Source organism: Mytilus galloprovincialis, chromosome 1 (assembly GCF_965363235.1).
Source record: "Mytilus galloprovincialis chromosome 1, xbMytGall1.hap1.1, whole genome shotgun sequence".
NCBI lineage: Eukaryota > Metazoa > Mollusca > Bivalvia > Mytilida > Mytilidae > Mytilus > Mytilus galloprovincialis.
In genome coordinates this window covers 28,437,496-28,454,049 of record NC_134838.1, presented here as the reverse complement: position 1 = coordinate 28,454,049, position 16,554 = coordinate 28,437,496, and the positions used below count along the sequence as shown (strand labels likewise).

The 16,554-nt window shown below is 31.3% G+C and overlaps 1 protein-coding gene across 5 annotated transcripts in view; it reads right to left on the bottom strand.

Moving 5' to 3' along the window:
* Nucleotides 1-16,554, bottom strand: part of LOC143071100 (uncharacterized) — a 117,307-nt gene that overhangs the window by 17,229 nt on the left and 83,524 nt on the right. The window contains exons 3-6 of one of the 5 annotated variants that reach the window (XM_076245197.1): nt 4,789-4,840; nt 3,177-3,305; nt 2,853-2,978; nt 102-230 (exon numbers count right to left, since the gene is read on the bottom strand). In XM_076245197.1, coding sequence (XP_076101312.1) covers nt 102-230; nt 2,853-2,978; nt 3,177-3,305; nt 4,789-4,840 — 436 coding nt within the window. The remainder of the gene's footprint in view (nt 1-101; nt 231-2,852; nt 2,979-3,176; nt 3,306-4,788; nt 4,841-16,554) is intronic. The other 4 variants (XM_076245205.1, XM_076245202.1, XM_076245220.1 and 1 more) reach the window with 4 other exon arrangements.

Below are 16,554 nucleotides of genomic sequence, written 5' to 3'. Positions count from 1 at the left end.
TATGTGTTACTTTGTATTTTTGTTTTAACCATACTAGTTGTAAACGATCTTTTTTTTAAATGGATTTCGTTAGTACTTAATAAGTGCTCAAATATATTTACCTCCTGATCTTCATTTATTTTTATTAATTCTTCTTCATCGTTAATCCCATCTTGGCCTATCATAGCTATCATTTCCCCATAATCAAGTTGCTCTTTCTCTTCTCTATCCAAGTCAGCCCATGGGGTTTGCTTACAAATTAAAGGAACACATAATTCAACAATCATCAATATGAAGAAAATATTTAAACACACATAAAAGATGTAACAGTGCGACGTAATCTAAGAAATATTTTCATTTATTTACATTTTTTTCTAATTCTATACGACCTCAAACATTATCAAAGACAACTGCATTACCAATTTTAAAATGGTGACACTCTTGGAGTTATCAGTTACAAATACCATGGATATTAAAAAAAATCCTACCTGTAATTAAAAATATACGAGTGTAAATGAATATATTTGATGTGTCTTACATGGAAATCTGTATCAAAATGCTAATGTGTAACTTGTGAACAAAAAGTACATTATTCATTTAGTGATTATAGCTACACGTTGAATTTCAAACTTTTCGTCATGCATAGACTTTCCAAATTTTACATTTTACCATCTTATGACAGAACAAAAATAGAATACAGCTACTTTTGATTTAATGTCACATAAAAGTAATCTGGAGTAACCTTTACGAGTTTCTACAATTTAATAACTTCATCGAAACCTTTAAACAAAATATACTTGTAATTTCTGGTCTCTTACCTAGTAAACTTATACAAATAAAATAGAATTACGACATGTCGTTCCGTAAACCACTATAGAAACTTTATAAATTGTTTTCATAAATAGATAATGAGTACACCATATCCGAGCAAGGTTCGCTTGATTAGCATGACTAATAAAATGGAACCTCCCTGAGAAGCTTCTTACGTAGCAAACAGCCAATGAAATAAAAGCTTTAGAAATGGAATGCTCCTCTCCGACGTATCCGATGTATCAATAAAGTCAACTGTTTACCTCAACCAATCAAATTGTGTACATTGCAAGTGTAGTAAAATTTGAATATTCCCAGAACATATTTGACGTATATATTCAAATCTCTTAAATATTAGCAGCTGTTTAAAAAAATCAATATGAACTGCTCTGAATAGGTATTCCACATTTTGACCCTTGTTTTGATTTGTGACATAAAACAATTCACAAATTTATCACGTGAAACATAAAACAAGAATGATAGAATATCATTCAATGGATACCTAAAATAGAGTATTCCAGAGAGGTTTCTGTAAACAGCCATACATTTGGTGGTAGAAATCAGAAAGGTGGCACCGACTGCCAAAGATGGGCCCGCTCCAGTCATGCTTTCGTGATTCCATATATAACCAACAATATGTTACCCCTGAAAAGCCTCTGTACTTATAAATCAGTTAAAGATCAAAGTCCGCTTGATAAGAACGACAGATAAAATGGAACCTGCCTGTGAAGTTTCTATATGTATCGAACAGTCAGTGAACTAACATCATCGCAAATCGAATGTTCTTCCAACGTATCCGACGAATCTAAAAGGTTTACTATTGACCTTAACCAAACAAATCAAGTGTGTTATTAGCACATGGAGTGAAATTGAATACTTCCCAAATATGTTGACGTACATGTATCATAAATGTTTGAAATCTATGTAGAACATGTAGAAGGGGGAGCTTTTAAAATAACATGAATTACTTTGATATGAATAATTATATATGCTTAAGACGTTCAACAAATTAGCCAAATGTTATTTTTATAATCAAACACGCCTACCCTGTTATGATGACTCATTACAAAGCGATTTCGCTTGACCCATATTGTTTGCTTTCATTTGCTATGAAATTTGAATGTCAAATATATAAAAATCTAGTTTTAAAATATAATAATAATGGAATTTGAAGCGAGATGATATTTTTTTAGTTTCTGTATTAAACATTTAAAGGACAAAAAAATCGACCTGAACACGCTTTGAATTCAACAGGCGTGCTTGACTTTACACTTGATTCCCGAAGTTATATTTTGTTCTGATTAATAACTTTGAAAATCATTCTTCGGTACCCATTTTAACTGTACCGCACGTATATGCATACTTTGATACGTATTCGTATCTAAATTACTCAGTTCTGCAACACCTCTACTAAGATCGAGAGGATAATCCAATTTAATTCAACTTTTTTTCGTGATCGCACAAATTGTGAATGATCATACACATCATATGTCATATAAGTATATTTTCACATCAAAAAAGGATATTTGAAAATGATAAAAGGATTCATACACATCATATAAGTATATTTGCACATCATATATAAGTATATTTGCATATCATTTAAAATGTTTACACATCATATAAGGATATTTACTCACATCATTAAGATACAATTTAACATTATATAAAGGTAAATGCACATCATTTAGTTAAAATGGTCTTAATAAGAGAGTTAATGCATTTCTTAAAAATGTGCCCATGCAACAATTATAATTGCGATGAATATATTAAAGAAGCAGCTGAAATACTGAATGCAGATACAACCTTACTATACCGTTGTAACAGTCACGAAACGAACGGTTCGGCAAACTAAGGGAAATTACTTTCATTGATACCAACAAACAAACAAAAAACAAACAAAAATATGTTTGTTAAATTAAAATAGATTACAGTAAATAAACAAGTAATAATTTGTTCACATATGTGTTACTTTGTATATTTGTTTTAACCATACTAGTTGTAAACGACTTTTTTTATATATAGATTTCGCTAGTACTTAATAAGTGCTCAAATATATTTACCTGATCTTCATTTATTTTTATTAATTCTTCTCCATCGTTAATTCCATCTTGGCCTATCATAGCTATCATTTCCCCATAATCAAGTTGCTCTTTCTGTTCTCTATCCAAGTCAGCCCATGGGGTTTGCTTACAAATTAAAGAAACACATAATTCAACAATCATCAATATGAATAAAATAAATTAAAATAGATTACAGTAAATAAACAAGTAATAATTTGTTCACATTTGTGTTACTTTGTATATTTGTTTTAACCATACTAGTTGTAAACGATCTTTTTTTAAATGAATTTCGTTAGTACTTAATAAGTGCTCAAATATATTTACCTCCTGATCTTCATTTATTTTTATTGATTCTTCTTCATCGTTAACCCCATCTTGGCCTATCATAGCTATCATTTCCCCATAATCAAGTTGCTCTTTCTGTTCCCTATCCAAGTCAGCCCATGGGGTTTGCTTACAAATTAAAGGAACACATAATTCAACAATCATCAATATGAAGAAAATATTTAAACACACATAAAAGGTGTAACAGTGCGACGTAATCTAATAAATATTTTCATTTATTTACATTTTTCTAATTTTATACGACCTCAAACATTATCAAAGACAAATGCATTACCAATTTTAAAATGGTGACACTCTTGGAGTTATCAGTTACAAATACCATGGATATTAAAAAAATCCTACGTGTAATTCAAAATATACGAGTGTAAATGAATAGATTTAATGTGTCTCACATGGAAATCTGTATCAAAATGCTAATGTGTAACTTGTGAACAGAAAGTACATTGTTCATTAAATGAGTATAGCTACACGTTGAATTTCATACTTTTCGTCACGCATAGACTTTCCAAATTTTACATTTTACCATCTTATGACAGAACAAAAATAGAATACAGCTACTTATGATTTAATTTCACATAAAAGTAATCTGGAGTAACCTTTACGAGTTTCTACAATTCAATAACTTCATCGAAACCTTTAAATAAAATAAACTTGTAATTTCTGGTATCTTACCTAGTAAACTTATACAAATAAAATAGAATTACGACATGTCGTACCATCATTTTATGTGAAGTGTCATCCGTTTCGTAATGGTTGTGTTATGCTCTGGAATTTTTATTTTTATTGTATATGATAAAATCCGTTGCGAACAGCACATGCTATATCAGGTTCTGTGAGAAATATCACGGAAATACCGTTATTGAACACAAGTAAAGTAAAAACGTCCGAATCTAATTAGCTTTAACAAAAAAAAGTATTGCATTCAAATTTTGAAGTCTTTTCTCAAATTATGAAAAAGCATTTATGATCAAAATATTCCATTTAATTCAATAGGAAACTGAAACCATGCAATTGACTTTTTGGCAGAGAGAAATCACAGGGAATGTCAGTCCAACAAAAGTGGCCCTGCATGAACGTGCATTTTTTTCTGTTTTGTTATAAGGAATGTAACAGGACCATTGTGTATCTTGATTTGTATTGATTCCATAAAAGAATGCATGTGTCAACAACATAACAGAAGTATGGGATAGTTGTCAAACAACGGCAAGTCTTATGTATGTCCTGAATTATCTTCCTAAATTAAAACATTGACCAAATACAAAAACTTATTTAACAAAACACATTATTCCATATAAATTATTATCCAACAGCACATAAATGATACATTTTCAACATTAAACTACCCTGGTGCTTCTTTTTTTTTACAGATGTTTTGAAGAGTTCAAATGCTTTAATAAGATTAAGGTTGTGTTGTATCTAACAAAATCCCAAATACTTTAGTTTCAAGTGTAAATTGATGTAATGAAAAGTGATGTTTATAATCGTTGAACCCTTTTGTAACATCATTGTACCATTCTTGCGGTTTAGAATTAAGAAAATGCAAAGAAGGCTAGTCTTCTCCTTTCAATAAATACAATGATAAACATGATACCTGTATATTTTGTTCCGTTTGTAGTGGAGTCTTTTCAGGTGGATCTTCATCCCTACAATTTCAAATATTGAAACGTTTAATCCTATGATAAACATTATTTAATATTAAAAAGAAGTGATATTCACCGCGCTATCCATCACATGATTTAAGTGTATAATTATGGTAGAATGTTTGAACCGCAATTGGTTTTGATAAATAGCTGCATCATTTTTGTCTTTCTTTGAATATTCTTAATATATCTTACAGTAAATGTCTTTTAGTGAAGTTAATATGAGGTTCAATTGTCTTTTGTAAAACTGATATTCACTTTGGCTGTTGTTGGCATATATACAAAATGTGTTTACATTTGTATTTCAAACGCTTTGAACATAACAGATTATCATTGCTGCATTTGATATTCTATTGAGGAAAATGAAAAGATATTAGTAAGACTGATCAACGCTAGGGTGTAGAGTGATTCCAAAGGAATATAACGAAATTACTTTTTAATAACTTAAATGTTTGCGTTCTTTAATATTTATTTAAATGTATTTTTTAACACTTTAGGACACTTGTATTTTATAATTCCATAAAGTGGTACTATTCTAGTAGGTTCCCTATATGGTTTGAATTTTGAACAAAACAACATTTTTAAAAGTATGAAAATGAAATTCAAAATGTTAAAATGCTAAATATTTGAATAGTGTTACAAGTGTTTGGTGTTCAATTGATTTTGGTAAACAGTTGTCATGAATTACATTTTCCTTCTTTATGAAAACGAAATAAATCTAATATTGCTGTTTGTTTCAATAAATTCATTTTTTTTCAATAGTCAGTTTTTTACTTTCCCCTTGCAGCACCATTTTACTGAAGTGTAACATGGTTTTGGAAAATTATAACATCAAATACAACTGTAAAGATCTCTCTCTCTCTCTCTCTCTCTCTCTTATATAAGTAACAACATGTACCGTTCATACATTACACGATGTTTGCCCAAATATAGGAGTAAAAAATAGTGTATCAATAATTTCCATAGAGGCCCACAGTTTTTTAAGTGAAAAAAAACTTTTCTATTTTCTTTCCCATATACTGTTCTATATTATAAGAGTAATTCCTCTATTTTTAATTCAAGTGCATAAAAAAAACTTTTTCAGTTTGCAATATTAATATGCAGCTTATACTCCCATTTTTGAAAATATTACTACCGAAGGATGTGCATGTTTCACAAAAAGACTATTGTGCATAGTCAACAATGTGACGGAGGTTTTGCACACCAGCAATTCACCATCTATTATATGATGGGAAATCTACAACTTGTGCAAAATTTCAAATTTATATACTTCAACCTAACAAATCGTGCTATTCTCCCTGTCCTCAAACTAGACATAAGGACACGTGAATGGTTTTAAATCTATTTTCGTTTTCTACTGATACCAAATTATATCTTTAAAAAAATGTGTTCTTTTAATGTTTTATGTAATAATTTGCAGAAACGAAAACATAACAGAAAAATGCTAAAAGAAAGACTTCGTGCATGCATCATCCATTTGTGTTAGGCAGTTCATAAAACACTGGTAACGAACTGTACAAATCATAATGAGTACAACATTACAATTTGTACACAACATATATATCAAAAACTTCTGTGCACGATTTTTATCATTTGTTACGCATCCAAATGGTATAATCGTAATGTGTTTCCTCTCGGTTTGATATGGTTTGAAAAAATGGCAAATAGTTAATTGTCGTGTTTAAAGCCATAATTTACCGATTGTCACCTTTAAATCAATAAATAACAAAGAAACATGGATATTGAGCACGTATATAACATGTACAATAAGATAATAGTTTTTTACGATGACAGATTCATGCGTAATGTGATTACTGGATTTTTAAGAGAAAGGTAGCGCTGAGTTCACAGCATACGGAAAACATATTCGCGAATTGTTTACTGGAAGCAAACTATTAAATTAAAGAAAATTTCTTCTTAATTTATAAAAAATTGTAGTATTTTCTTGAGGACAAATTATATGTAAATAAGTTGAAATATAAAAACTAGCCATTTAGTCAAAAAAAAACATCATTTTTTCCATTTGACTTTAAAACATAAAACGATTACTACGAACAAAGTGCGAATCGGACACACGATTGATTTGTTTAACAGGTACCGGTACCATGTGGTAACGTCTGCCTTCATTCTGCTTCCCATGTTCATCGTCGTTCATCAGCGAAGTGTTGCATTACATTAATATTCAAGCAATATTATCAGACTTACAATACATCAACTTGTAAATCAACGCCGAAACCTAAATTAATTGATTGATTGATTGTTTGTTGTTAAACGGACAGTTGAAAATATGAAATGCATGTTCCGGACGAAAAATCAAAATTTATAAATACTATTGTAATACTCTAGTTTATGGAGCAGGTTCAAGATTTGTACTTTGTACACATGGTGAGGTTTGGGTTGTTTATGGGCCTTCGTATTGCGGCATGATCTATCATTCGTTCGAAGCATTATTTCTGTTTTCATGCTAATGGTAGCTGAAAATGATGTTAGGAAGAATACGAGCAGCACTAGAGGTCAATTTTGATAACCAATGACGAATGAGGATAAATCTTTGAAAAAAGAAATGCATAAACGTAACAAAAACAAGACTTACAATGAGCATTATCAATCAATTCAATTAGTGCTAAAGGAGACAACCGAAAACATGTGAAAAATAGTTGTGATATAAGTATTCACAGTGTTAAAATTAATTTGAAAAGTGATTTTTTTCTCAAGAAACCGTTTTGATGAGTGACATTGTATTTTTCAGTTTTTCTTTAGTTATATATTTGCTCACATGAGAAAAAATGGCGGAATTGATAGTTTTTTTTTCAAAGATTTGACTGTCATTACCTGTATGAAACCATTATGATACCTTCAGCTGTCCAAGAAAGAGGAGGGTTATTCTTTAGAATTTTTGACAGTTAAAAGTAACATTATGGTTTATTACAGGTACCTGATAGTTCAATCACTGAAATAAAAAAAAGGATACAACAATAGAATGACGTCACTACAATGTTTTAACTATCCATACTAAAGTGAATGCATATAGTATCAGAAATGTGGTGTCCTTGGACATTGATGAGTTCATTAACGGTTTTACTAACGAATGCTTTCTCTTCTAATTTACAAAAACTTAAACTTCTCTTTTGTTCCAATAAGATCCCTAACTAAGGTCTGTCATGTATTCTCTAATTAACATTCTTTCTATTAATTGAAGTCACATTAATTTCGCAATGTTTGCCATTTACACAGTTTTCTAAAGACTGGATCTCTAACTCAAGTCTTTTGAGTATCTCTTTTTTTTTTTAAATAAAAAACATCAACACAATGATTCTCTCTCACGTTTACACTATTAAGAAAACGCACATCCATATGAACGTACAATTTGATGTGTTGCAGCTTGATTGGCCTAAATACTACAATATTTCAATAACATAAAAAAATATTCTTTTGTAATCAATTTGAAGGATAATTATGTACTAGTTATTTACAAAAACTGTCAAACAAAAAATTGATTTTTTGCCAAAATTGAGTAGATGAGATGCAATCCAAACATAAATTACACTTTATAAGTATAATTTAAGAAAAAAAAAAATTATAATAATGAAGAATACAAAACTATGAATATCTACTCTGTCAATCAACAGTTATTGTATATTTTTTCACAAAGCATGTACATTTAGGATCGGTGATACAATTTGGTGCAGTCTGATACAGGTGAAATACACATTTTCTAGTCACGTTTGACAAAAGATCAAATGTTACTGATAAACACATTTTATCAACCATGAGTGACTGTTCAATATATCAAATGATAAACTTTATGATTAAACAAAAGTTCAATAAATTGTTTCCTTAGATCATGATACACAAAATGTTCCTATTCGACATGCCCTCGATTTTGGATGTTATCTTGCTCCTTCGTCTTAATTTGCAATGATTTGAATAATGTTATGAGTAGACATAACTTAATTATGAAAAAATAATTGATAACCAAAAAAAATCGAATACCTTACACATATTCAAGGAATTACTAGTATTCATGTACATGTACAAAAACTGAATAATCAAAGGGAATAGAAAAGGCAAAAGCAATGATAATGAAGAAACGAAGGTCCATAGCACATAGAGAGAGTACTACAGAATTTATTCTGTTTGTTAGCACTCATAACCCAAACAATCCTGACATGTTCAACGTCATGAAAGCAAATTTGCCGGTTTTACAAAAAAATGAAAAAATAAAAAAGCTTTTCCCAACAGAAAAATGCCTGAAAAGTAAAAGACAGCCTTTAAAAAGATTTAAACAAGGGCTAAATTTTAAGACCCAACTCGAATAAAATACAACGTTTTAAAATGTAATGACCCTAGATGTGGTCTTTGTGAATATATGAAAACCAGGCCGCAAATAACATTACTCAACGGCCAAACAATTGTTCCAAATACAGACATTTATTGCAAAACAGTAAACCTAATTTACTGTATTGTATGCAGCACTTGCAAGGAATTTTACATCGGACAGACTGGTAATTCAATATGTCAAATAGTCCGTATTTACAGATCTAAGTAAACACTTTTGATTTATCTCCCCTTACCATTATTCTAACGTAACGAACGTTACCAATAGTAGTGTCGTCAAGGAAATTGTTAAAACGTCTCCTGAAGATTGACAGAAGGCATGCAAGAGCTAGTGACAATATTTAAACGAACTTATATTATTTGATGTGAAATGTAGTCTGCGAATTTTTGAATTATAATATATACATTCTGTACACTGTATTTATTTACTTTTGCTAAATATATACGCAATATTTTGATAACAATTTATATATATAATATATATATATAAACAAGTCTAAATTATTCCGTTGGATAAAAATCGCAAATCTGGTGTATCAAAAAAAATAATTTATGTTTGTGGCAAAACATCTTGGCCTCAAGTTTATTGTGTTCTGTTTAGTATTACATTTATATCAAAATCCATTTTGTTACATCTTGCGATCAATTTTATTTAGCACTCGCCAATGGCAGTCAGCAGGGTTAAAGAACAACAGGTGTTCGACCTGTTAATCAAATGCGTTTTGTTTAAATATACAAAATATAACCGATCAAGTGAAACCTAATTTTAAGATATTTATGGCTAGTCTGCTCAACAGTAAAGTAACTTGCAACCAGGACCGCTCAACATCGATTGGTAAAATAATGCCTTTGTTACTTGATTTGTATATTACAGGTTAGATACATTTGTAAATGAAGAACGCCTAAAACTGGTTGTTATACAAATTTCTCCGTAAACTGTCTTTTATAAATCGAAGCGATGGGTTTAACACTATTTACGCGATTTGAATGCGTAATTGAAAAAATATATCAATTTGTGTAAGGCGTATATATGTTATATAACATCTTGGAGTTCTGGACCGTTTAAAAATGTAGCAACAATCTTTAAAAAAAAACTTGTTCATCAGATAAAATCGATTAACAATTGCAATAATACATTATACTTATATTGCATCAATTAATCATGATAAATGAAAGGAATAATGGTTTACAGACAGTAAATATATAAAGGCAACAGTAGTATACCGCTTTTTGAAATTCATAAATCGATTGAGAAAAAAAACAAATCCGGGTTACAAACTAAAATTGAGGGAATACATCAAATATAAGTGGGGAACTTTGACACAACAGAAATACATCACTTAAATGTAAAACACACAGAAACGAATAATAATGTAACAATGGCCATTTTCCTGACTTGGTACAGGATATCTAAATAAAAATGTTGGGTTGACCCTGGTTTTGTGGCTTGCTAAACTTCCCACAATTTATGGCAATTGAAATAATAATAACATTTAAATGACAACATTACATGACAGGACTATACCTTATACCTTCATACCTTTATCTTCGGGTCGTTACATAAGACAAAGGCTTCTACTGACCCCTCATCTTGGATTGTTGTATATGATTTCTCATCTCATAATAATATATTTATATATAATATATTAAACTAATCAAAAAATACTTATAATACAAACAAATGAGAGAACTCATAGGACAGCGAAACACACGCATAATAGCTATCGAAAGATATCAGGTTTATAATTTAATACACCAGACGCGCGTTTCGTCGGTGTTTCTTCTAAACCAAGCTATAAAACAAATAAATTATATAAATTTAGTTGACCCTGACTAAATCTAATAATTGAACTAAATGAGTAATTGACTAATTACTATAATGGTTCAGATAAAATTCAGAGTTCACATATAACCACTGATTCTTTTTCTGCATCAATTAAGAGTGCCAGCATGTCTTCACTTTATTCAAATAACTGAATCCTCACCAAAAATTGTTAGTATCATATCTGAGACTGGCTTGTATAACAAAAAGATTTCACGGATCAATCAAACTTAACCATATTTGCATTTATATAATGAAAGATAATAACAATCTAAACCAAGGAGTAAACAAAGACTCACAAAACCAAAGGACATTTACATCAACAGTTATAAATAATAAGAAACAACACGAACTCCACTAAAAACCGGGAGTGAAATCAGGTGCTCTGGAAGGGTAAGCATTTCCTGCACCGTATACGGCACCCGTCGTGTTTTTTCTTTGCACAGTTCGGTAATAATTGAAGGTTATTATGACTGAGAAAGAATATCATTTATGATTTCTGACACTCTTTTGTCATAATGGCCAATCAGCTCATGATGGCGACCGTAAAATGTATTGAGTGATGACCTTAATTTAATTTATAGCCCTGTATAAGCATCTTTTGAGAAAGCATTATTCCTCGTTCAACAAAACTAACGTACTTTGTGCTAGCTCTACCGAAACAAAGACTCACAAAACCAAAGGACATTTACATCAACAGTTATAAATAATAAGAAACAACACGAACTCCATTAAAAACCGGGAGTGAAATCAGGTGCTCTGGAAGGGTAAGCATTTCCTGCACCGTATACGGCACCCGTCGTGTATTGAGTGATGACCTTAATTTAATTTATAGCCCTGTATAAGCATCTTTTGAGAAAGCAGTATTCCTCGTTCAACAAAACTAACGTACTTTGTGCTAGCTCTACCGAAACGTACCAATTGAGACACATATACTCCATATGCTGGTGCCGCTGGGATGTTGCTACACAGAAATGGAATGTTGACTATAGGAAAATTAAGATCATCGCGTTTGTCATAAATTTTGGTATTTTAACTACCATCAGTAGTCATTTCGAGAAAAAGGTCTAAATATGAAGCAGATTTATCTGTGTCGGTAGTATCTTTAATTTCAAGTTCACTTGGATATATTAAATGTAAGTGATCACTAAATTTATTATTATTAAGAGACAGTACATCATCAATATACCGATAGGTGAAATTAAAAGACTTGGCTAATTTCTTTTCTCCTTTCTGTACAAGCCCTTGGATAAATTCTGCTTCATTGGAATACTAAAACAACTTGCAAGTAAAGGAGCGCAAATTACAAAGCCACATAGTAAATGAGTATATGTACGGATTGTTTAAGTGATGGCAATAACAGATGGATTTTATAATGCAAAAGACACCAATACTATCATACAGGCCTCCTCTTCATATTCAAAATACTGACGCCTCGTTAAAAAGATCTGCAGTTTTGGTATCTATGATTGGCTCGTAAAACAAAACTAGAGGCTCTAAAGAGCCTGTGTCGCTCGCCTTGGTTTTTGTGCATATTAAACAAAGGACGCATGACAAAATTGTGTTTTGGTGTTGGTGATGTGTTTGTAAATCTTACTTCACTGGACATTCTTGCTGCTTACAGTTATCTCTATTTATAATTAATTTTTCCCAGACGTGACAGTTGAAAATAATTTGTAAAAATTTACACAAAAATTTACAAAACTTGCAAAAATTGTTAAATAAAGGCAACAGTACTATACCGATGTTCAAAACTCATAAATCGATAGACAAAATCAAATCCGGGTCATAAACCAAAACCGAGGGAAATGCATTAAATACAAGAAAATGACGACACAACATTAAAATGTAACACACACAGAAACGTACTAAGCATTTGACAAAATCCGATGTGAACAACAAATATAACATTAAAACAAAATACATGAATTTGGGATAGAAAAGTACCGTGACACGTCTTATAATAATGTGAATTCACACTCAAATATAAGAGGAAACAAACGACACAAAAGAAACACAACTTTTAAATGTAACACACACAGAAAAGAACTATAATATAACAATGACCATATTCCTGACTTGGTACATGACATTTTTAAAAAAAGAAAAAAAATGGTGGGTTGAACCAGGTTTTGTGGCATGCCGAACCTCCCTCTTTTATGGCCATGTGAAATATAACATGAAAATGACAACACAACATTACAGGACTACAATACAAATAAATAGGAGAACACAATAGACAAAGAAACACACGAATAATAGCTAACAAAAGGCAACAGGTTTCAAATTTAATACGCCAGAAGTGTATTTTGTCCACACAAGACTTACTAGTGACGCCCAGATTCAAAAGTTTGAAAGCCAAAACAAGTACAAAGTTGAACAGCATCGAGGACCAAAATTTCAAAAAAGTTGTGCAAAAAACGGTCAGAGATTTCTGTTAGGTACCAGAACATCCCTATTATTTAGAATAATTTATACTTTTGCAAACGGTTAATTTTATAAGTATTAACTAATTACAGGAAACAACCGAAAAGTTGACTATAAAGGGTAATTACTCCTTAAGGAGTTAAATAACCATTTTTGTCATGTGGACTTATTTCTTACTTTGCTGTACATTATTACTGTTTACAGTTTATCTCTATCTATAATAATATTCAAGATAATAACCAAAGGCTGCAAAATGTTCTTAAAATTACCAATTCAGGGGCAGCAACCCAACCAAAAAATGTCCGATTGGTCTGAAAATTTCAGGGCAGATAGATCTAAATGCTTTGGTTTCATAGATATGAACCAAAAACTGCATTTTAGCCTTTGTACTATTTGTAGCCATGTCGGCCATCTAAATACCCCATTAATGATTGTGGCAGAGTTTAGTTAAATTTGGCCCAGTAGTTTTAGAAAAGAAGATTTTTTAAAAAGATTACTAAAATTTTAGAAAAATGGTTAAAAATGACAATAAAGGGCAATAACTCCTTAACAATTTTGACACTTGACAATTTTGGCCATGTTTGACTTATTTGTAGATCCTACTTTGCTGTACATTATTGATGTTTAAAGTTTATCTCTATCTATAATAGCATTCAAGATAATAACCAAAAACTGCAAAATTTCATTAAAATTACTAATTTGGGGGCAGCAACCCAACAACGGGTTGTCTGATTTGTCTGAAAATTTCAGGGCAAATAGATCTTGACCTGATAAACAATTTTACCCCTTGTCAGATTTACTCTAAATGCTTTGACTACAGATATATAAGCCAAAATCTACATTTTACCCCTATGTTCTATTTTTAGCCATGGAGGCCATCTTGGTTGGTTTGCCGGGTCACCGGACATGTTTTTTAAACTAGATACCCTAGTGATGAGTGTGGCTAACGTTGGTTAAACTTGGCTCAGTAGTTTCAGAGGAGAAGAGTTTTGTAAAAGGTAACGACGACGGACGAAGGACTTAGGACGACGATGGACGACGACGGACGACGGACCTAAGTGATGAGAAAAGCTCACTTGGCCCTTTCGGCCATGTGAGCTAAATATTTGACCACATCAACCAAAATAGAAAATAGCACTATCTAAAAAAAAACATGTTGCCGCATAATAAATCATTATTTTTTACCTCACGATTTATTATATATAAAAAATGACAGTAATATTAAACACAATTGCTACGTCATTATATAGTGCTTGCATGTTCTTTTTTACTCAAATTAATTATTCATAAAATTACTAGTTTTGAAATTTCAGGCTGGATAGTATAAATAAAGCATTTGTCAACATTTACCAAAACTGACCATATTTGCACTTTATAAAGTAAATTCATTCTGCAAAATATTAAAGCAACTATGTGTTTTTTGTAAGGAGGAATTATTTTGTTCCGTTGTATTTACACTTATAGTTGATGTATTTTCCTCAGTTTATGGTTTGGTTTCAGTTGCATTGATAAATGACTATTGAACAGCGGTTGACAACAAATCAGTAGTTTTTATATTTCAAACTGGCTTGTATAACCAGAGTATTTGACCACATCAACCCAAACCAACCATATTTGTATAGTGCTATGACAATGTATATAGCTGCATAATAAATCAGTAATTATGTTAACGCCGGGTGGATTATTTATTACAAATGACAGCAATCTTGGAACACAATTACTTCAAAACTTTGTCTGCATAAATTTAATGTGCCAGCATGTCTTTTTATTCTTAATCAAAATATTAACTCGTTAAAAAACTGAGTAGTTTTGTTATATTTGTGTATTTAGTAAAATGTGTAAAACTAGAGGCTCTAAAGAGCCTGTGTCGCTCACCTTGGTCTATGTGAATATTAAACAATGGACACAGATGGATTCATGACAAAATTGTGTTTTGGTGATGGTGATGTGTTTGTAGATCTTACTTTACTAAACATTCTTGCTGTTTACAATTATCTCTATCTACAAGAGTACTTTCTGTGGAAAATGTTATTGAAAATCTTCAAATTTTAAGAAAATTGTTAAAAATTGACTATGAAGGGCAATAACTCCTTAGGGGGTCAATTGACTGTTTTGGTCATACTGACTTATTTTTAGTTCTTACTTTGCTGTACATTATTGTTGTTTACAGTTTATCTCTATCTATAATAATATTCAAGATAATAACAAAAAAACAGCAAAATTTCCTCAAAATTACCAATTCAGGGGCAGCAACCTAACAACCGATTATTCGATTCATCTGAAAATTCCAGGGCAGATAGATCGTGACCTGATCAACAATTTAACTTCCTGTCAGATTTGCTCTTTATGCTTTGGTTTTTGAGTTATAAGCCAAAAACTACATTTTACCCCCATGTCCTATTTTTAGCCATGGCGGCCATCTTGGTTTGTTGGCCGAGTTACCGGACCGGACACATTTTTTTAACTAAATACCCCAATGATGATTATGGCTAAGTTTGGTTAAATTTGGCACAGTAGTTTCAGAGGAGAAGATTTTTCTAAAAGATTACTAAGATTTACGAAAAATGGTTAAAAATTTACTATAAAGGGCAATAACTCCTAAAGTGGTCAACTGACCATTTTGGTCATGTTGACTTATTTGTAGATCTTACTTTGCTGAACATTATTGCTGTGTACAGTTTATCTCTATCTATAATTATATTCAAGATAATAACCAAAAACAGCAAAATTCCCTTAAAATTACCATTTCAGGGGCAGCAACCCAACAACGGAATGTCCGATTCATCTGAAAATTTCAGGGCAGATAGATCTTGACCTGATGAACAATTTTACTAACGTCAGATTTGCTGTAAATGCTTTGGTTTTTGAGTAATAAGCCAAAAACTGCATGTTACCCCTATGTTCTATTTTTAGCCATGGCGGCCATCTTGGTTGGTTGGCCGGGTAACCGAACACATTTTTTAAACTAGATACCCCAATGATGATTGTGACCAAGTTTGGTTAAATATAGGCCAAGTAGTTTCAGAGGAGAAGATTTTTGTAAAAGTTAACGACGACGGACGACAGACGACGACGTACGACGACGGACGACGCGGGACGCCAAGTGATGAGAAAAGCTCACTTGGCCCTA